The following is a 19,403-nucleotide window of genomic DNA, read 5'->3' as shown; positions in this document are numbered from 1 at the left end:
GGAGAAGCCATCTGCCACAAACCCTGAGCATCCCTCAGCCTGCCAGAAAAGCAAGACCCTGAAGCTCTTTGCCCAGGCCATTTCTCAGGGCTGTGCTTGCAGCTGGCAACCTTGAGGAGCGAGGTAACATCTCCCTCGGGGGAAAGAACAGGCCTCCCACTCACTATAAAAGCAGCGAACCTCAGACCCTGTAATGCCATCCACAGGCGCACAGGCATCCGCGATGGGTCCCTGATGGGGGCTGCAGGACATGGGGAACGGACACAAACGCAAAGCCGTGGCTCCTGCTTTTACCGAGTAATAAAGCCCTTTGTTTCTCACCAAGGAGCCGTGTGGCTCCTGCCAGCATCCATGAAATGGTTAGGCTGTTACCAAACCATAGTGCACAGTTTATTAGCTTGTAAGTATGGTAAAATCCCAGAGGCTGCACAGCTTTTGATGATGTATTAAGTGGAGATTAGAGCTATTGAGAAAATAGAGCAGAAAAGGGTACATAGGGAGTCTGGAGGGACTTGCTTGCTATTTTGTTTATTTAGTTCTAATTGATTTTAGAGAGAGAAAGGAAGAGAGAGTGAGCGAGTGAGAAATGTGTTGTTCCACTTATTTAGGCATTCATTGGTTGACTCTTGTATGTGCCCTGACCAGGGATCGAACCCACAACCTTGGCTTATTCAGAAGATGCTCTAACCAACTCAGCTACCCGGCCAGGGCGTGGGACTTGCTATTAGAGAGAGGAGAGGTAATTAAGAAAGGCCCCCTCTGACAAAGTGACACTGCAGCGGAAACATGACTCAGTGAGGAAACACGCAAGGTGACTACCTGAGAGAAGAGCATTTTAGCCAGAGGGGACCACAGGGGCAGAGGTCCTGCGGTAGGAGGGTACCCTGAATATTTGAGAAACAGCCTAGTGGCCCCGGTGGCTGGAGGGGATGTCAGACAGAGGAGCCGAGGATGAGGTCAGGGAGATGAGGTCGGGGGCCAGAGCACGCAGAGCCTCAACGCCACGTGAAGTACTGTGAGATGGGAAGGTCTGGTGGGTTTTGATCAGAGATGCGATGCGGCCCATTCTGATTTCTGACTCCGATTGCTGTGTGAAGAACAGCCTGGAGCCCTGGGGACCAGGCTGAACACAGGGAGCCCGAGAGAGGGCTGTTAGAGGTCCCAGTAGGCGATGGCAGTGGCTTGTCCTGGTGGTGGTGGAGGTAGTAGGCGAGGCGGTGAGACGTGGTCACCTTCTGGGTCCATTTGAAGATCAGAATCCGCGGGCTTGCTTAGGGACCGGTTTGGGGTTGAGCCCAGAATGACCCCAAGGTTTTGTTCTGAGCAGCTGCGAGGCTGGTGAATGAGCATAAATGAACGACTGCATCACTGCACACCTTCTTTCTCCGAGGCGTGAAACAGGAGGCCTGCAACATGGACTGCACCTTCGGAGTGGGGGCCAGGGCTGGAACACCCTCAGAAAAGGAGGCGGCGGTTCCTTTAAAGGGCTCGGCGACGGGTAACCCCGCCCACGGAGGGTCACGTGCCCCTCGGGGAGCACTAGGGCGGGGCCACAGCGGGGTTTGAAAGGAAGGCGCGCACGACTTGAGCGGCGGTTCGGCCAGCGACTGGGATGTCGGTGTTGCGGCCGCAGGACCAGCTGCCGGGCCTGAACGCGGCCACCATCTTGGTAGGCGTCCGCAGCCGCGCTTCCCCCGCGGGGCTCCCCTACCGGGTTGTGCTCCCGCTGCCCCGTTCTCGGCGCTCCTCAGGGGGCGGGCGCGCGCTGTTCCGGAAGAGATGGTGGGCGGGACAGCCACATTCTGACCCAATCGGAACAGCCGCTCTCTGAGGCGGAAGGACGCCCCCACCAATAGGTGCGCGGCGGGCTTTCTTCCCGGTTTCTGGTTGGTCGAGCCGAGCAGAGACTTGCTGTGTCTGAGTCTGAGTCTGGCCTCCCGGAGCGGCCGGGCGGTCAGCGGGAGGGTCGGGAAGTAGCTAGTCCTGAGCGGAAAGGACCGGGGGCGTTCAACCCGTGCCCGGTGGAGTCTTCTCTCGGTAAACGGCGCCCTGTGCGCAGGAGCCAGAATCCTGGGGGTCGTGGCGGCCTTCGGTCGGTGCCCGGATCCCCATGTTCTGCAGAGGGACAGCGGCCGCCTTCTCTCTCTGGGCAGCTGGTGGGCAAGGAGGATGCTCTTCTGCAGCCGCTGGCCGACTCGATGCTCAAGGAGGACTGCGCCTCCACGCTTCGGGTGTAAGTAGCCGAGGCTGGGGGGGTGGGGGCTCCGATCGCTCGGCTGGGGCCTGAACTCGGGCCCGGGCCGGGGGGGGGGGGGGGGGGGGCGGGCCCAGGTGGAGCCGGTGGGCCAGCCCCTTCACCATCCCCAACTGCGCGGTCAGCCTCGCCGACCCTGCCGGCCTCAGGTAGAGCCGGGTCTAAGGTATCCTCCATCACATTTCCTTGTCACTGTTCGTTTCCTTGTGTCCAGTCTACCAGGCCCTGGACCCCAAGGCCAGTCCCTTGAGGGCAGGGACTGACTTTCGTCCTCTGGTGACTCCTAATGTCCTGAGCAGTGTAGATGTGCCCTCCAAATCTGGAGAAAAAGTGACCAAGGAAGTATGCTTTGTTTTCCTTCTTCTCACTGATGGGAAGTAGAAACAGCTGCTGAGGGGGTCAAGCGACTAGGTCTGTGGGTGTCGTTTGCCCTGATGGGAAGGTAAGCTCCAGGTCCATGCTGAAGGGGAATGACCCAGATCTGAAGGCATTTCCTCCATGGGAACTGGAGATGGCCCTTGCGAGGTAGAACAAACGTGCTACCGCACTTTAATGATCTCCGATGAGGGAACATCATCTTTTTCTTCTAAATATCTGTGCTTTACCCATCTTACCAGTCTCTGAACACAACCAACAATCCCAAAGCCATAGCTTAGAAATAGGAAAGGATTTTTAAGAAGAATTCATTTCATTGGCATCGGGGTAAATGGAAAATGTGGACAACATTGCCTGCATTGAGCAAGATGGAAAGGAGTGTCATGGAGCCCTAGCCGGTTTGGCTCAGTGGATAGAGCGTCGGCCTGCAGACTGAAGGGTCCCGGGTTCGATTCCGGTCAAGGGCACATGCCAGGGTTGCGGGCTCCATCCCCATTGGGGGGGGTGTGCAGGAGGCAGCCAATCAATGATTCTCTCTCATCATTGATGTTTCTCTCTCTCCCTCTCCTTTCCTCTCTGAAATCAATAAAAATATATTTTTTAAAAAAAGAAGAAGTGTCACGGAAACCCTTGCCAAAAAGGGTAAGGATTCACCTGACATGCAGAAATCTGATGAAGAACCCACTCTGGAAAAAGAAGAAAGCTCCTTTTTGAGTATTTTGTGGATTGGGAAATTTAATAAGAACCTGAGTTTTTTAAGAGTCATTCAAAGACCAAATAATAAAACAACAGAATGAGAGGAAAAGGGAGGTTGCTGAGCTAAGGGCAAAAAGGGGCCAAAAATAATGCCATACGGGATCTAACGAATAGGAACAGCAAGGATCAGAATAGGTGCGGTTGAGCACTTCATTGCCTACAAAGAGGAAAGATTTGAGAAAACCACAGCAGAATTGTTCCAAGATGTAATAGAAGAAAACTCCCCTGAAATGAGTGAAGAGTTTAATTTTTCCATTAAAAAGGGAATATAACAAAAAAGAATTTTTAAAAAGGGAATATATATATCTTATTCCAGGAAAAACAGACACAGCATTTGCGTCAAGTTAAACTGTTGAACTTCAAGGGTAAATGACTCTTCAGACTTTTCGCAGGAAAGGCAATCACCCACGTGATCATCCGTTCCGTTGCCAGATATTTCCAGCTTCTGCATTTGGAGCCTCTGGCAGGTTTCGGAATTGCACTTTTTGACCTTTTGTGGTTGTGTGGAGCCATGTGACTAGTTCTGGCCAATGAGTTAAGAGCAGAAAAATTGATCGTCTCTTTATTGGTGAGCTATTTAGTTGACAGTGAGACCCTCCTCAGAAGGCTTTGTCTCTCCCATGGCGACCGGCAGGGTTCCAGAGTGGCCGCTTGGTCAGCCTAGGTCCAAGGTTATAGCTAGAGCAAAATGTAAACATATATACTAATAGCTCTCATGTCTCATAATGGAGACTCAAGCCAATATAGATAAAATTGAAACATATAGTTTCAAATGATAACAAGTTATTAATTTTTTTCTTAATTCAGTTCTTTCAGGAAACAACCTTTGTGATTAAAAAATAACATCTAAGTTCATGTATTTTTTTCAGTTCTGCTTTAGTTATTTTGCTTTCATTAAATGCAAATTAAATTAATACTATTATCCTATTTTTAGATTATATCTATTCTAGTGTCTGAATGTTGTGTACATGAAGAGATGTTTAGAAAAATGCTCTAAAGTTCACTAATGGTAATTTCTAGGTAACTGGACTTTGTGGTGTTTTTGTTTGTTTTTTAAATACATTTTTATTGATTTCAGTGAGGAAAGGAGAGGGAGAGAGAGAGAAATATCAATGATGAGAGAGAATCATCAATTGGCTGCCTCCTACATGTCCCCTACTGGGGGTCAAGCCCACAACCCAGGTGTGTGCCCTGACCAGAAATTGAACTGTGACTTCCTGGTTCAGGTGACCACTGAGCCAGACCAGCTGGGCAGTCCTTTTTGATGTTTTCTGAATTATAAGGTAGGCGATGGGAGGAGCTGGGTAATAGGAATACATGGAAATGGGCAGAAATCGAGGGTTCCAGAAAAACCTTCAGGTGGGTATCTGACCGCCAGGGACCAAGTCCAGGAGAACGATGAGGTGATTTATCCAAGGTCACACAGCTGGTCATTTGCAGAACTGAGATTTGAACCCGCTTCTGTCACACTCCAACGGAGTTCAGTCCCAGCCCCTAATCTGTACAGTTCAGCACCCGCCTCGGAGCCTGGCCCCCCTCCCTGGCGTGCAGTGTAGCTTGCTAGCCCCATGCCATCTTCTACCCAAAGCTCCCTCTTACCGAGGCGGCTACTACACAGAACTCCTTTCTGGCAGAGGAGTCGGAAGAAAGCCATCTGGGTGGGACCAGCCCTGCCCTGCCCCGCCCCTCTGCTCGCCAGAGGAGTCTTGCCCAGGAGGGCCTCAGGTGAAGAGGTGAGGCGCCTCTGACTGCATGTGCTGGTCACGGGAATGTGGGCGCAGGGATCTTTAGTCCTGCAGTTTCTTGTTTTCCAGCCACTTGGCACATTCCCTCCCTCTGCCCTCCGATGTGAGTCGCCCCCGAATTGACCTGATTGTGTTCGTGGTCAACCTTCACAGCAAATACAGGTGAGAGCCAGACGATGGGGCTGTTGGGGCTCAGGTGGCCCTCCCTGGCTTAGGGACAGTGACGTCACATGATGGGAAGGAGAGGAGGCAGGGAGGCTGCCTGGGGTTAACCTAGCCCAGTGATGGCGAACCTATGACACGCGTGTCAGAGGTGACACGCAAACTCATTTTTCTGGTTGATTTTTCTTTGTTAAATGGAATTTAAATATATAAAATAAATATCAAAAATATAAATCTTTGTTTTACTATGGTTGCAAAGATCAAAAAATTTTTATATGTGACACGGCACCAGAGTTAAGTTAGGGTTTTTCAAAATGCTGACACGCCGAGCTCAAAAGGTTCGCCATCACTGACCTAGATGGTGAGGAGGGGGAGCCGTGGCCAGTGCAAGATGTTTGAAAGACACTGATAAATCCTAGCAGTGTCACCTGCCATTTAGCTAATGCGCTCTGAGGTCTACTCTGTCCCTGACAGCGGGCACAGAGATGAAGGGAACAGATCCCTGACCTCAGTGTGCTCCTAGTCCATTGCAGGAGGAGGCGGGGCTTTCGAAAGCTTGTGAGTGCCCACACCAGACCTCTGACGCTCAGGACTTGGTCAGGGTAGACTTTCTGGTGGAGGTGACACCTGACAGATGGGACGGCCTTAGCCAGGTAAAGATGGGAGTGAGCACCGTGTTCCAGGTGAAGAGTTCATGTAAAACCAATAGTGTGTTTAGAAGAAAGATTTTTAAGGCCTGTGCGAGGTCAGGAGCCCAGTCTAGTTATGGGGCCATGGCAGTGGCAGCAGGAGTGGCCCGGCCCGGCCCCCCTGTGGAACTGGCAACCCTGAGGACAGGACTGCAGCCGGCCTGTGGAGCGCAGAGGAAGGTCTGTCCTCTCCCTCCTGGGAGACAGCAGACTGAGGTGTAATTAAAAGTAGTTTGAAACAATGAAAGGACAAAGTATTGCAATACTCTGGGCAGAGTCCTGTCACCCCTCAGTCTCTGGCCACTCTGGGATGGGATGAGAGGCGGGGGGCGGGGTGAGGAGGGCACTGCCTTCTCTGTTGTAAGGTTTGTTTTCTCGCTCGGGCCTGGCCTCCCAGCCTGCAGAACGTGGAGGAGTCCCTGCGCCATGTGGACGCCACCTTCTTCCTGGGGAAGGTGGGCTTCCTGGTCACAGGCGGTAAGTGCACCCTCCCTGCTGAGGCGCCGGGCTGATGGGAAGGACCGGGCCTTGGCATCGGACCTGCTGTCGGTCGTTCTAAGAGCACATCTGAGCAGGTCACTCCGCGGAGCGGGTTCTGCTGAGGTCATTGCTTGGAGCTGCCGAGTGGTTTTAGAGTAAAACCCAAACCCCTGTCAGGGCGCCGCGTGTTCGGCAGCGTGGCCTCTGCCTTCCCGCCCGCCTCACCTCCTAGCACCCTCCGCTCTGGTTCACCGGTGGCTCTCTGAGCACGTCCTGCTGTCTCCGAGGCTGTTACTAACTGTGGGACAGTGTCCGTTAACCTTCACTGAGCACCCACCGCCCCAGCACGCTCTGAGCGTGTTTCTGTGTCACTAATCGTCACAAGCAACCCTTCGAGGCGGGTATCCTCTCTCCTTCGTAGCTGAGGAGACTGGTCAGAGGTCGTAACCTGCCCAGGGCCCCATAGCTAGAGAGTGGTGGAGCTGAGATTCAGACCTAGATACTCAGTCCTGAGCCAGGCCGCTTCTCTCAGAGACGCTTCCTGTCTGTCTCGCTAACCCCTCTTCCGCGTCCTGGGGAAGGCCTCCCTGACCAGCCTGCAGTCTGGGCCCTGAGGGCCCCCATCCCGCACGGATGGTGTGTCTGAGCTGAACTGTGAGCCCCTTTGGGGGAGGGCCTGGCACAGCCAGTGTGGCTCAGTTGGTTGCCGTCATCCCCTGCACCAGGTTCCATTCCTGGTCGGGGCACATGTCCAGGTGTGAGCTCGGTCCCCAGTAGGGGGTGTGCAGGAGGCAGCCAATGGATGTTTCGCTTTCACATCAATGTTTCTCTTTCTCTCTCCCTGTTCCTTCCCCCCTCTCTAAAAAACTCAATTAAAAAAATTTTTTTAATGAAAATAAAAAGCATTGGTGAATAAATGAGTGCCAGGTCACTCATGTATCGATTCACCGAGTCTCTATAGTAACTTGGTGGGGCTGCTACCATCCTCACTTTATAGATGAGGAAACCATGTTTCAGAGCCCTTTCCGCCTGGTCTGCTAACTTGATGATCTTGACCGCCCTGAGGAGAAGGTGGCAGGATTGTCACCCCTGACCAGTCAGAGACTGGGGCCCAGGGATGGGGCAGTGGGCTGCTTTGCCCAGGCCTCCTCGGTGGCCGCCGGCAGGCGGCACTCACAGCGTAGCACTCTGGGCTTCTTTGCAGCCGGGCGGGACAGCCACTGCAGCGTCCACCGGAACAGCGTGCTGAAGCTGGCCCGAGCCTACCGGAGCCCCCTGCTCTTCTGTGACCTGGAGGTGAGGCCTGGTCCCGGCGCAGAGAACGGGCAGTCGGCACTCGAGGGGCTGCTTGGAGGATCCCTGAGTATCGGGCATCAGGGGTTCTTCTGGAGCCCGTGGACCCCCTCTGATCTGAGAGTAGAACTCAGGGGATCTGTGGACTTGGGCAAGAAAAAATTACGTATTTTACTTTACAAACCTCTACGTGAAATTGAGCATCACGGGGGTAGGCAGGAGCCGTCGTGAGTTTTAGCAGAATCTGTGACTGTTGCCAAAGGAAATGGCAGGTGGTGCCGTTCTGTGTGTGGCCAGTAGGTGGCAGGCCACGCCAGCCCTGGGCTACCCTGCGCTTGAGAACCGAGAGAAGGTCTGTGGCCTGCTGGCTGTTCCAGCCGCAGACCGCTGAGAACACAGACCTGGCTTCCCTCGGAGGGAGCCCCAGTGCGGACAGTCTGCACCCCTCCCACCCGTGTGGGCTTTCGGGGCACACGCCTCTGCATAATCAAGTTTGGGCCTCACTGTACTTTGAGGCCTTTGCGTGCCAAGAATTATCGCCCCATTTTACACATGAGGAAGCCCACTCAGCGAGGCGTGGGATGCGCCCAGTGAAATGATGTTCTGGCCCGGCCCAGAGGGCCCTGTGCTGGTCCCTGAGAGCACAGATGAGTCAGGCATTGGCCCTCCTCTCAGAATGTAGTGAGCTGGACCGACACGTTGTACATGCACAGAGACGGGCTCGTCATCTCTGGGGTCCCCGGAGGGTGCTGGAGGGACTCAGAAGCTGAGATGGTGGAAGCTGCTTGGAGAGGTGTGCTGTGGACAGGGTCATGGCCATCGACAGGGTCATGGCTATGGACAGGGTCATGGCCGTGGACAGGGTCATGGCTATGGACAGGGTCATGGCTATGGATAGGGTCATGGCTGTGGACAGGGTCATGGCTGTGGACAGGGTCATGGCCGTGATGGGCCATGGTGCACTGAGCTGTCCCCACATCTCCGACCCAGCCCCTTCAGGCAGCCTGTGTGGCCGCTCTGACCCTGCTCTCCGCTCTCCCCGTAGGTGGAAGGCTTTCGAGTCACCATGGCGCAGCGCCTGGTCCGCATGCTGCAGATCTGCGCTGGCCACGTGCCCGGCGTCTCGGCCCTGAACCTGCTGTCCCTGATGAGGAGCTCAGAGAACCCCTGCCTGGAGGACCTGTGAGGGCCTGGGCCAGGGGTCACTTCCCCACAGGACCCTAACTCTGTGCTCCCGCCGGAGGGCTGAGGGGAGCCCCACGGGCGGAGCAGCCCACCGCCCACGCCCTCCCCAGCGGAGCCTGTCTCTACCCATCGGACTCGGTCCATTTCCACTCAAGACTTCATTTGAACAAAGAGTCTGTGACTAAAAACAGCTAGAAATTCATTGGTCTAATCCACCGCTTTGATTTGCAGATGAACTGACTCAGAACGCTCACGCGCAGGGTGGGAGGGACCCTGGCCTGACCCCACAACGGGCCTTGCTGTCCTTGGAGCCTCAGTTTCCCCGGGTGAGGACTGAATGAAATGACAGCGGTGAAGGGCCCGAGCTGGTGTGCCCTGTGCTTGCTTGTGTGCGGATGATAAACTGTTAATGCCTCGCACGGGCCCAGGGAAGCGCGATGAATGGTGACTAGTGTTTGAATTCACCCAGAGCTAAGTTCACACCCTGATGCAAACCCAGGACTGCACATGGGATTCCTCAGGGCACGCGGGGAGTGAGGAGCTGGGTCTGGGTTGGCAGCGAGAGGCTGTGCGTGCCCACTGCCCGCCTTCTCCCTGGGGTCCGAGTAGAACCTGGGGACGTGCGGGGACTGGAGTCAGAAACCCTGTCAGCCCACAGGAGCCTGGGGGGCTGAGGGGGAGGTCTGCTGGGAGAGCAGGTCGAGGCTCCTTGGAGCGTGACAGCACCTCCACACCCCCACCCTCCTGCGCCAGGACCTGCCCTCCATCCTCCGGCGTCAGGACGGTTCCTGCTTGATGCCGGGGCAGGGCCAGCACCGCAGGGCCTCTGCTCTGACATCAGCATCCCAGCCAGCGCGCGTGGTCTTCACTGAGGGGCCAACCTGGAGCTTATGAGGGTGGGGCCTGCCTGCCCCTCGCCGTGGCTTTCTTCCAGAACCAGCCCAGCGCTCAGGTTGCACACACACCTGCCTGTGTCTGAGGCAGCCTTCTGCCCCGCCGAGCACCTCAGCTGCGGAGACTTCCGGCCGAGGCCCCGCTGTCCCGAACGTCGGCAGGCACGTCACGCTCCGCGGAGCTCTTCTCAGGCACCCGTCTCCTCCCAGCAGGCCTGCGAGCTCGCTGTTTCCCCATTTCACAGCGAAACCGAGACGTGTGATCAGAGGGTGTCCGCTGCCTTGGCCGCAGCCCTCTGCTTTTCCTCCAGTTTTCTTTTTAATATATTTTTAATAGTTTTTAATATATTTGTGTTGATTTCAGAGAGGAAGGGAAGGGGAGATAGAAGCATCAATGACGAGAGAGAATCATCTCTCTATCAGATGCTTCCTGCACGCCCCACACTGGGGATCGAGCCCGCCACCCCCATGTGCCCTGACCGTGACCTCCTGGTTCACAGGTCGAAGGTCAGCCACTGAGCCACACCCCCTGGCTCCAGTTGCTTTCTTACTTGTCTAACTGGTGAACAAAGGCCTGGGCGTCTGCTCGGCAGGCCCTGAACTGGAACACAGAAGCGGAGACGTGGGCCTGTGCCTGGGAAGGCGGGCATGGGGGGCGGGCCAGTCTAACCGTTGCTCCCCTGTGTGGGGGTCGTGTGAGGGTCTGCCCTCAGGACAGGACTGCAGGAGAGGCGAGCGGGGAAGGAGCCCGTGCCAGTACAGCCAGGCGGGTGGAGACCAGGGGAGCTCCCGCCTCCCCCTCCCCCAGCCAGCGCGGGCACTTCCCTCGCCAGTCCCGGGCCATGTTTTCTTTGCCACCTGGTGCCCTTTAACGAGAGGAGTGGCATCTCAGCTGAGGACCTGGAAGCCGGCCAGGTGCTGGGGGCACATGATGCTGTGCCTGCTGCCAGCGCCTACGAGCCTGCGGGGCTGGGACCCAGCAGCCAACTCGCCTCCCGTGGCGCTGAGCCCCTCCTGCAGGTCACAGTTCTTTTGTCACCTGGGCCACCTGGCTGTGGGCAGCCCCCAGCCTGTCCCAGGACTCACGTCTGTTTAGGAGCGGCCCAGGCCCAAGGATTCCGGGCCCGCTGGCCCCGCTGGCAGCACTTCCACCTGCCAAGGCTGCAGGGCCTCCTGGTGAGGAGGGGGCACTGTCTCCCCGGCCTTGGGCAGAGGAGGGAAGGCGGCGCCGCAGGGGAGGTGATGCAGTGGGAAAGGCCTGGCCTTCATCTCACTCGGGGTCTGGCCGACCTGCAGTGTCACCTGGTGCAGCCACTTCCTGTCCCTGAACCCCAGAGCCTCGAGGTTCTCGTGAGGCTCAGGAAACCCGAGGCTGACACCTGCCCCCCTACCCCCCCCCCTGCCCCGCGCTGTCCCGTGTCTGTCCGCAGACAGTGGCCTGAGGGTTGGCTGGTTGTGCCCGGGGCTGTGGTGGGCGAGGGGAGCTGGGGGTTCAGAGCTGAAGCCCCACCGACATTCACCCCACCCCCACAGCCTGTGCTGGGCCAGGCCCACCTGACAGGACTCCGGTACCAAGGGACCCTGTCCACGGTGCCCACTGGCATCACCCCCTTCCCTCAGCCTCCCCTGGGGCCCTAGCGGGCAGGCAGTGAGTCACTGTGAAAGGACTTTGTTCAGACACTTGCAGACCCAGGGGGTGGGGGAGGAGAGGCCCTGCACACCCCAAATCTGAGTCCCTCCCGAGTGTGACCCTATGGACCGGGGGCCTCTGAGGACCGGCTCTGGGAGGGACAGTGGATGGGCAGTCCCCAGTGCCCCCGACCTGATGGGAGGCAGCCTTCCTTGGGGCTAAAGCCAAACGCTTGGGGGCGGGGGGGGGTTGACTGATGATGACCCTGCAAAGCCAAGGCCAGAGGGGTCCCCAGCACTTGGCTCCCCTCTACTATGCTCAGCCACAGGCCCCTCCAGGGCCGTCCTCTGCTGGGAGGGAGAGGACCCCACAGACTGTGGGGTGAGGGGTGCTGGGAGAGTTCAGGGCCCCGGGGCTGCCTGGCTCATCCCTTATCCTTCTGAGCTTGCTTTCCTCTTTGTAAAGTAGAATCTAATGCCGCCTCCCCACAGGGGTGCGGGCACAGGCCAGGCCAGTGGAGGGCGGTTCCATTCTCCTGTCAACTCTGTGACCCCCGGCCTCGCCACTCCTCCCCAGGTATCCTCAGGGTCACCGTCATTTCTGTTCCACGGTCTCGCCAGGCCCTCCCTGACTCCCTGGCACCTCTTCCCTCCTGAACTTTTTTTTTTTTTTAATATATTTTATTGATTTTTTACAGAGAGGAAGGGAGAGAGATAGAGATGAGAGAGACACATCGATCAGCTGCCTCCTGCACACCTCCTACTGGGGATGTGCCCACAACCAAGGTACATGCCCTTGACCGGAATAGAATCTGGGACCTTTCAGTCCGCAGGCCGACGCTCTATCCACTGAGCCAAACCGGTTAGGGCCCCTCCTGAACTTTTCTCCCAGGTTCTTCTCACCGACTAAAGGGCTTTGCTGTTTGGGTTTTGTCTCTGTGGTTCCCTGCTCTGTCCCCGGAACCTGGAGCAGCGCCTGAGCGTAGTAGGTCTCAGTGAGTATTTGGGAAGTGAGTGGAGGTGCCGGCGCGGGGTCAGAGCCTGCAGGGGCCCGGGAGTTTACACGCACAACACCAGGCTGGGCTGAAAGGCCTTGGCGTGAGAAGAGGCTCCCACGGGGGCGCAGGGGGCTAGGGGAGAGGTGGGGGGGCTCGGGGGAATGCCCTTTCTTACTCAGGCTCCGTGCTGTTGGAGGGTTTTTCCATGAGAATGTGTTCAGGTATTACTCACAGAATTACATACAAAACTTATTTTTAGCCAAGTACACAGTGTATCCGGGCCTCGGCACTTTCATATCCAGACCTGGGGGGCTGGGCCTCTCTGCCCTGAGGGACTGCCCCCCCATAACACCGAGCTTGTCCAACAGCCCTGCGTTTCCTCACTTCCTCACCCTGTCCCCGAGGCATGAAGGGCGCAGGCCACGCTTCACAGTCGGCTGAACACAGACCCCAGCCGGGCGCCCCTCCGAGGTGCTGGGTCATCCCGCTGCCTCGGAGCCCCATTTCCCACCTGGAAAGATGGACCTCGTTATAGCGCCGGGTCAGAGGCCTGGGAGGGCGCTTTGAGGGGAGTTTGGGGACAAAGACCAAGGGAGGCTCCCTTCTCCCTGACGGACCCCAAATGGATCATCCTTTTAAAAAAGTTCACACACACACACAAAACTTCATCCTCGAATGAAAACTCGAGAAAACTATGAGACAGACTCGGTGTGAAGGGCTTTTCAGCAACCAAGTCCCTGGTTTTCTACCCATTGAGGTGATGACCTCGTTATTTAAAGTCAAAATTATTAAAAGAACAAGGAAAATTTGCAAGAACCACATCAATTTTAGAAACTTTAGCTCCTCTCTCGGTCACATCTCACAATCAACAAGTGATGCTGAAGACGAATGCAGCAATGAACAAACTTAATTGCTACAAAAAGGAGAAGACTCCGTGGCAGGGTGACCGGCGACCCACCACCTTGGTCTGATAGTGAAATTTCTCTTTTTAACTGCGAAGCGTCCGAGCTGTAAGTTCTGACTCCAGCCCCCCTCCTCCCCACCCCGCTTCCCCATTTAGGAGACACAAGTGAGAGGGGTGGTCGGGGCCAGGCTCCGGCACACACCACTGACACGAGTCCCACAGGCCTTTTGGGGTTGCCCCCTTTGTCCTTGGCACCTGCCCTGTGTGGGCAAAGGGAGGCACCCAGTAGACATCGGTGTCCAATAAGTGCCCCTGCTTCCCCCTCAGGGCTGCCCGGGCCAACTCTCCGCTCGGGCTTGGGGCCCCTAAGGGCCACCCCCTCCTCTGCTCTCTGCCTGGGAGTCAGAGGTGGCTCATAGGAGTGACCGCAGACCTGGCCCACCCTCTCCCAGGATCGGCCTCCGCCTGCCCTGCCCCAGGGTCTGGTATGGGGTTAAGTGAGGGCTCTGCAGGCCTGAGGGGGACAGGTAATGACACCAGGGGGGATGGGGGTGGGGATGGGGGCCCAGTATTCTCCCCTCACCCCCACTCCTCTGCCCTATAGGAGGGTTTCCCTGCCTGGGTTCCTGTGCAGGCTCCTGGCTCCTCCACCCCCTCCTCACACACCCACACCCACACCCACACCCACACCCACCACCCCACACCCACTTCTCCTTCGCAGCTGCTCCACCACCTACACCTTCCTGCCACGGAGTTGCTGGCCCGTGGTCAGGGGCTGGGGAGGCAGTGGACCAGGGCTCCTCAAGGCTGGCCCACTTGGGGTTCTGCGTGAGTCCTAGAGGCCCCCGAGACAGAACCCGGGGCCAGTCTTGCTCCCTTTACTCCACAGCATCATTCCTTCCCCCTAAAGGACGGGGACATGGCTCCTGGCCCCTGGACCGTGGCGCCAGCCTCCTCACCTGTCCAGCCTCCAACTCCACGGCAGCCAGAGACACCGTCCCTTCTAAGCACAACTCAGAGGACCTGTCCCTCCACCCAGACACCTCCTGGGGCTCCTCCCTGCCTGGGCGCCTGTGGCTGCAGCCTCAGGCCCCTTCCCTCCCTGCCCACTCCCCCGCATCCCCTGAGGCAGCGGCCAGGCCTGTCCCCCGAGAGCGCCCCCTGCACCACTCCAGGCCTTTGCCCCTCTAGTCCCTCTGCCTGGAAAGTGCCCCCCCCCCCCCCCCCCCCCCCCCCCCCCCCCCGGTATCTGCTAGAGAACCACTCCTGTCCCCAAGCTGCCTCCCCGTCCCTGGACAGTTCCTCCTTCCTCTGGGTCCCCCAGCCCTGGGTGCTGAGGGGGCTGGTGTGGCTCCCCATGAAGCACTAAGCTGAGCTCCACGCTGAGGGTCTCTGCCAGCCCCTGCCCCACGGAGGGGCAGCAGAAGTGAAGGATGCTGAGGGGGGTGCACGTGTCTGTGTGTGTGTGTGTGTGTGTGTGTGTGTATGTGTGTGTGTCTCAGTCTGAGAGACAGGGGTGAGAGACAAGGTGGGGAACCCAAACACGGGAAAAGACAGACCTGAGGGACCTCCGTGAGACAGCGAGGTGAGCAGCCCCGCACACAGTCCTGGGAAAAAGCAGTTGCGGGGGGGGGGGGGGGTCTCCTGGGTCTCCGTCTGCTTGTCCATCTGTTGATCTGAGCGTCCCTCCTGCTTAGGGTCTGGAGGCAGAGCTCTCGCTGGGCCCTTGGCTGCCCTGACGCCCGGTGCCCTCCGCTCCAGCCGAGGCTCCTTGTAGCACAATGTGTGAGTTCCCTGCACAAAGCCCTGGTAGCTCCCCTGCCTCTGGCCCGAGGGGGGCTCCTGAACCCCGGCCAGGCCCCCGGCCAGGCCTCCCGATTACTCCCTGGCCTTCACGTTTGGGCCTTGAGGCCTTTGCGCACCCGGGGCCCCTTCTCTATCAGGCTTCTCTAAGCAGCCCCCCTGCATCCAGCAAACACCTCTTCATCTCCACTAAGCCCTCCTGCACCCTCCGTGGTGGTGACCAGCACTGGTGCCCGTCACAGGACAGCGTGGAAGTCCCCATGTGGGCCCCGGGCGGTGATTGATGACCTGAGCCAGCTCTGCCTGGGAAAGGCAGGAGGGCTCCCCAGAGGAGGAGGCAGGTGGGGAGCGGCCGCTGGAGAGTGCCTGTGGCCATCAGCGGCCTTGGGAGCCTGTGTACTGGCTGCAGGGCCCTCGCCCCAGTCCCCGCAGAGGCCGGGCCAGTGGGCCCCACCCGGGGTGACGGTTGAGTGCCTGAATGGAGGAACCACAGGTAGCACGGCCTGGGGTGCAGGGCCCCGGGCCCGGGCTGGAGTGGTCCCACCCCAGCAGGCGGGAGGGCGGGGCCGGGCGTGATTGGCGGCCCCCCGTTTCCTCCCTCCGGGCAGCCCAGGCGACTCAGTGCCAGCGGGGCGCGCGGCGGGCAGCATGGGGCGCGCGCGGAGCCGGCGGGGCCGCAGCGGGCCGGCGCCCACGCAGTGCGCGAACACCCAGTGCTTCGACCCGCTGGTCCGCGGCTGCGTGGCCTGCAGGCTCTTCCGCACCCCGGAGCCCCGGCCGGGTAGGAGCGACCCCGCGACGGCGGCTCTGCTCGCGGGTGGCCTCGGGGACGGCGGGGGCGGGGGGGGACCGGGGACCCGGAGCCCAGGCACAGCACCCCTCGTCCCAGGACGGAGGGGGGGCGACGAGCTGGGCGTCGCGGGCCGGGGCCTGGGGGGGGACCAGCGGCACGCGTGGCCCTCACCGTCCCTCTCCCCCTCTCTGCGCCCCCTCTCCCTCCCGTCCCCCCTCCCTCCCCGTCCAGCCTCGCCTCCCTCCGACCCCCGCCTCCTCCCTGCCCGCCCCTCCCCGCTCTCAGTCCCCTTCCCCCCCTCCCCGGCCCCCCCTCTAGCGGCCGAGCCGAGCAGCGGGGCGTCCGGGACGGCGGTGCAGCCGCAGGAGGCGGGGGGCGCGGGGGCCGGGGCCGAGGCGCTGCCGCTGCCCGCGCTGCTGCTGGGCGCCCCCGCGCTGCTGGGCCTGGCGCTGGCCCTGGTGCTGGTGGCCGCGCTGGGCTGGCGGCGGCTGCGCCGGCCTGCGCCCCCCGAGCCCCCCAAGGCCCCGGACACGGAGTTGGACGGTGAGTTCTGCGTCAGGGGCCGAGGGCACTGCCCAGCCGGAGAGGAGGGGGAGGGAGAGAGGGGGAGGGCTAGGGGGTCGGCAGGGCTGGGGGGGGGGGTACCAACAGGGGGAAGAGCTGCTCGGAGGGTCACAGGCCCAGTCCCAGGGGGGAACAGCTGTGGCCCAGACCCCCGTGAGGAAGTCACAGGCGGGAGCCCAGCGAGAGGGTCTGTCCTGGCCTCTGGGTGGGCAGCCTGGCTGCCATACTTCCCCCCGCTCCCGGTCAGCACCCCCACTTGGCTGCCCGCTCAGCGCTCAGCACTTCCTGTCCTGAGGGCCCAGTGTTCCTGTCACCCGCAGGGAGCCTTCATCCACTTCCCCGGGAGGGCTGGTCTGTGGGAAGGTCCAGGACCGGCTGGGGCCATTCCTGACCCTGCGTGCCCCCCCCCCCCCCCAGAGGTCCTGGACAACGTCATCATCCTCTCTTCTGGGCCCCTTGATGCCACCACGCCCGTCTGGCCTCCACCCGGAGAAAACCCAGCCGCCACGCCCCCTGCCCACAGCGTCCCCGTGCCAGCCACGGAGCTGGGCTCCACCGAGCTGGTGACCACCAAGACGGCCGGCCCTGAGCAGCAGTAGCGGGACTGGAGGTTGAATTCGGCTCTTCATCCCGGCGTCCACCTGCCCCCTATCCGGGAACCAGGCTGCTCCTGGCGAAGCCTGCAGAACCGCAGACACTGTGGGCCCAGCGGCACCGCACCGTGTGGGACGCGCATCCGTGCTTGGGAGCCTCGCGGCTGTGACTGAGTGGCTGGGGCACCTGGAGCGGAGGCCCCTCTCAGAGCTGGGACGCTGCCGCCACACAGAGCGAGTCTAGGAAAAGGACCCCGTGGGAGGATGCAAACTTGGTAGCTGGTTTAGAATTTAACACTCACTCTCAGAGCTGCCCTGCTTTTAAGCCCAGGCACACGGCTGCCGCGCGGACCCGACGCCAGCGGATGGGTTTGCTTTGGGGTTTAATACACGATGACTTGACGAATAGCCTGGATTGTGCTGACTCTCAGGGGCCTGTACCCGGGTCGACCTGAGCGTGGACCAGGCTGCTGGGACCCGTGATGCCATTCACTCCAGGGCCAGCTCCCAAAGCCCAGGCTCACACTGGAGCCTCGGCCCCTGGGGCTGACTGCACACTCTCGCTGGAGGCTCAGTGAGCGGTCGGGCGTCGCCCCCAGAGACCACCTGGGTCCCAGCTGCCTCCAGAGCTCACTCAGCCGGACCCAGGGCAGGGCCCAGAGCCTGCAGGAGGCTTCTTCATAGGCCTGTGGCCTGAGCCAGCGGGACCTGATGTCTCTGAAGCCCTTTTCTCTCTATGGCCTGCCCTCCCCAAGTCCTGGGCCCAGTGCTGGGCCTCCTGGCCTGTCTGTGCCAGCCCCTGGGCCACCCACCATCCCAGTGGACTGGCTCCTCTGACAGTGGTGCCGCTTCGCAGGGCCTGGGGCTGAGACCATCGCTCCCACCTCTGGAGCACACGTACTCACTCAGCCTGCCCTGCCGGCCCTGCTGCCCAGGCTCAGCCCTTCTGCCCAGGACTCCACCCCGGGACGTGTCCTCGGAAGGAGCACTGGACTGGGAGTCAGGAGAGGGGGTCTGGGTACCATTTTGTCCCCTGTAGGACCTTGGCTACCTCTGTTCCCTGTATTGATGCTGTCGGCTCACCTCTTCCTGACTTGACATCAGAATTGCCCGGCAAATACCCGTCCTTCAGCCGACTCCTCGCCCAGCTCAGGAGACGATCAGCAGCCGGTCGTTCCCCCACCCCCAGGACCTGGACACTCACATCTAAGTCTCTTCCTGGCCACTCCCTCCCCCAACGCATCTCAAGGAGCCAGGTGGCTGGGGTGAGGGCAGGTGGCACGCAGAAGGCAGCAGGGTGAGGGGCAGGCCCTGCATGGCCCCAGTCGCCCACTCTCCTCCATCTCAGCTGATTCAGGCCACCCCATCCCCCAACCCACCTTTTCCACCAGAGCCCCAGCCGGCCCTGGAGGGGAAACAAGTGGTTGAAACGCCTCTGGGGCCTAGACATGCAAACCTCAGGCCCCACTGTGTCCTGGCTGAACCTCTGGCTAATAGGCAGCTTCCTCTCCGGTCTCAGCTTCCTTTTCAGAAAAATGGGGGTGGGGGCTGGATACAAAGTTCTCTTTGGCCCGTGACCCTCAGAGGAGAAGGACTGGAACCTTAGAGAATCCTCATGCCCCGCCCCGCCCCCCGACCATTTTACAGATGAGGAAACTGAGACCCAGAGAAGGAGAAGACTTGCCATCATTGTCATCCAGCAGATAACAGAAGGGAAGTTCATTAGGGAAGAACCAGGAGCAGAGGCCCGGGGAGAGGTGGGCAAGGAGGGGTGAGTCTCGCCCCAGCCCCCAAGAGGGTTCCTACCTCCCAGGGCCTTCAGTCTCTGGCCCTCTGTTCTCGGCATTGCTTTCTAAGGAGCCTTGGAAGGTGACCTCATTTGGTCTTTATTATAGCACCTGGTGGAGGGGGGCGGGGGTTGTGTTTGCTTCAAGCAGATGTTTTTAATTTTAAACATCAAGGCATGCATTTTGTAGCTGTTTCGGAAAGTTTGAGACAGCAAGCCAGGATGGAGGCTACAGAAAAATGGCCCATAATCCAGCAGCACAGGCCGAGTAGTGGATTTCCTACGTAATTGCCATCATCCTGAACACACGAGTTCATATCTTGACTGTCAGACTGTGAGTTTCCGCTCGTCTTGTCCTAAACAAGATGAAAACCTTACAAATGCTGGAAAGTCGGCCACTGGAGCATTTGGTTCATTTCAGTTTTCACAGTGGTCCGCAGTCTTACTTTTTGGTTACCCAGGGTCCAAGAATATTAAACAGAAGATTCCAAAAACAAACAA

The 19,403-nt window shown here is 59.2% G+C and overlaps 2 protein-coding genes across 3 annotated transcripts; both read left to right on the top strand.

Annotated features, from left to right (window-relative positions):
- The first annotated feature begins 1,556 nt into the window (after window positions 1-1,556).
- Window positions 1,557-9,141, top strand: CENPM (centromere protein M). 2 transcript variants are annotated; one of them, XM_070408008.1, is made up of 6 exons: window positions 1,557-1,669; window positions 2,154-2,233; window positions 5,200-5,292; window positions 6,379-6,458; window positions 7,666-7,757; window positions 8,800-9,141. In XM_070408008.1, exons 1-6 carry the CDS (start codon window positions 1,613-1,615, stop codon window positions 8,938-8,940), a joined length of 543 nt encoding a protein of 180 aa, XP_070264109.1. In that variant the 5' UTR covers window positions 1,557-1,612; the 3' UTR covers window positions 8,941-9,141. The 2 variants fall into 2 exon arrangements, with proteins under 2 accessions (XP_070264109.1, XP_070264110.1); XM_070408009.1 differs by lacking the exon at window positions 1,557-1,669 and adding an exon at window positions 1,928-2,037.
- A 6,673-nt stretch (window positions 9,142-15,814) lies between these two features.
- On the top strand, window positions 15,815-19,403 carry TNFRSF13C (TNF receptor superfamily member 13C). The gene is made up of 3 exons (XM_070411222.1): window positions 15,815-15,947; window positions 16,191-16,502; window positions 16,941-19,403. The coding sequence occupies exons 1-3, from the start codon at window positions 15,815-15,817 to the stop codon at window positions 17,120-17,122; spliced, it is 627 nt and encodes a 208-aa protein (XP_070267323.1). The 3' UTR covers window positions 17,123-19,403.

The sequence above is a fragment of the Myotis yumanensis genome, unplaced genomic scaffold (genome assembly GCF_028538775.1).
Source record: "Myotis yumanensis isolate MYYU_CA2020_CCGP unplaced genomic scaffold, mMyoYum1.0.hap1 SCAF_3, whole genome shotgun sequence".
Classification (NCBI taxonomy): Eukaryota; Metazoa; Chordata; class Mammalia; order Chiroptera; family Vespertilionidae; genus Myotis; species Myotis yumanensis.
This window is presented reverse-complemented; position numbering and strand designations above follow the sequence as displayed.

Excerpts from the sequence above, each read along its gene's own strand:
- CENPM (XM_070408008.1), top strand. The coding sequence starts at position 1,613 with ATGTCGGTGTTGCGGCCGCAGGACCAGCTGCCGGGCCTGAACGCGGCC. Across the intron at positions 2,234-5,199 it reads TGCGCCTCCACGCTTCGGGT|CCACTTGGCACATTCCCTCC; the intron begins GTAAGTAGCCGA and ends CTTGTTTTCCAG. Across the intron at positions 7,758-8,799 it reads TGCTCTTCTGTGACCTGGAG|GTGGAAGGCTTTCGAGTCAC; the intron begins GTGAGGCCTGGT and ends CTCTCCCCGTAG.
- TNFRSF13C (XM_070411222.1), top strand. The coding sequence starts at position 15,815 with ATGGGGCGCGCGCGGAGCCGGCGGGGCCGCAGCGGGCCGGCGCCCACG. Across the intron at positions 15,948-16,190 it reads CACCCCGGAGCCCCGGCCGG|CCTCGCCTCCCTCCGACCCC; the intron begins GTAGGAGCGACC and ends CTCCCCGTCCAG. Across the intron at positions 16,503-16,940 it reads CCCGGACACGGAGTTGGACG|AGGTCCTGGACAACGTCATC; the intron begins GTGAGTTCTGCG and ends CCCCCCCCCCAG.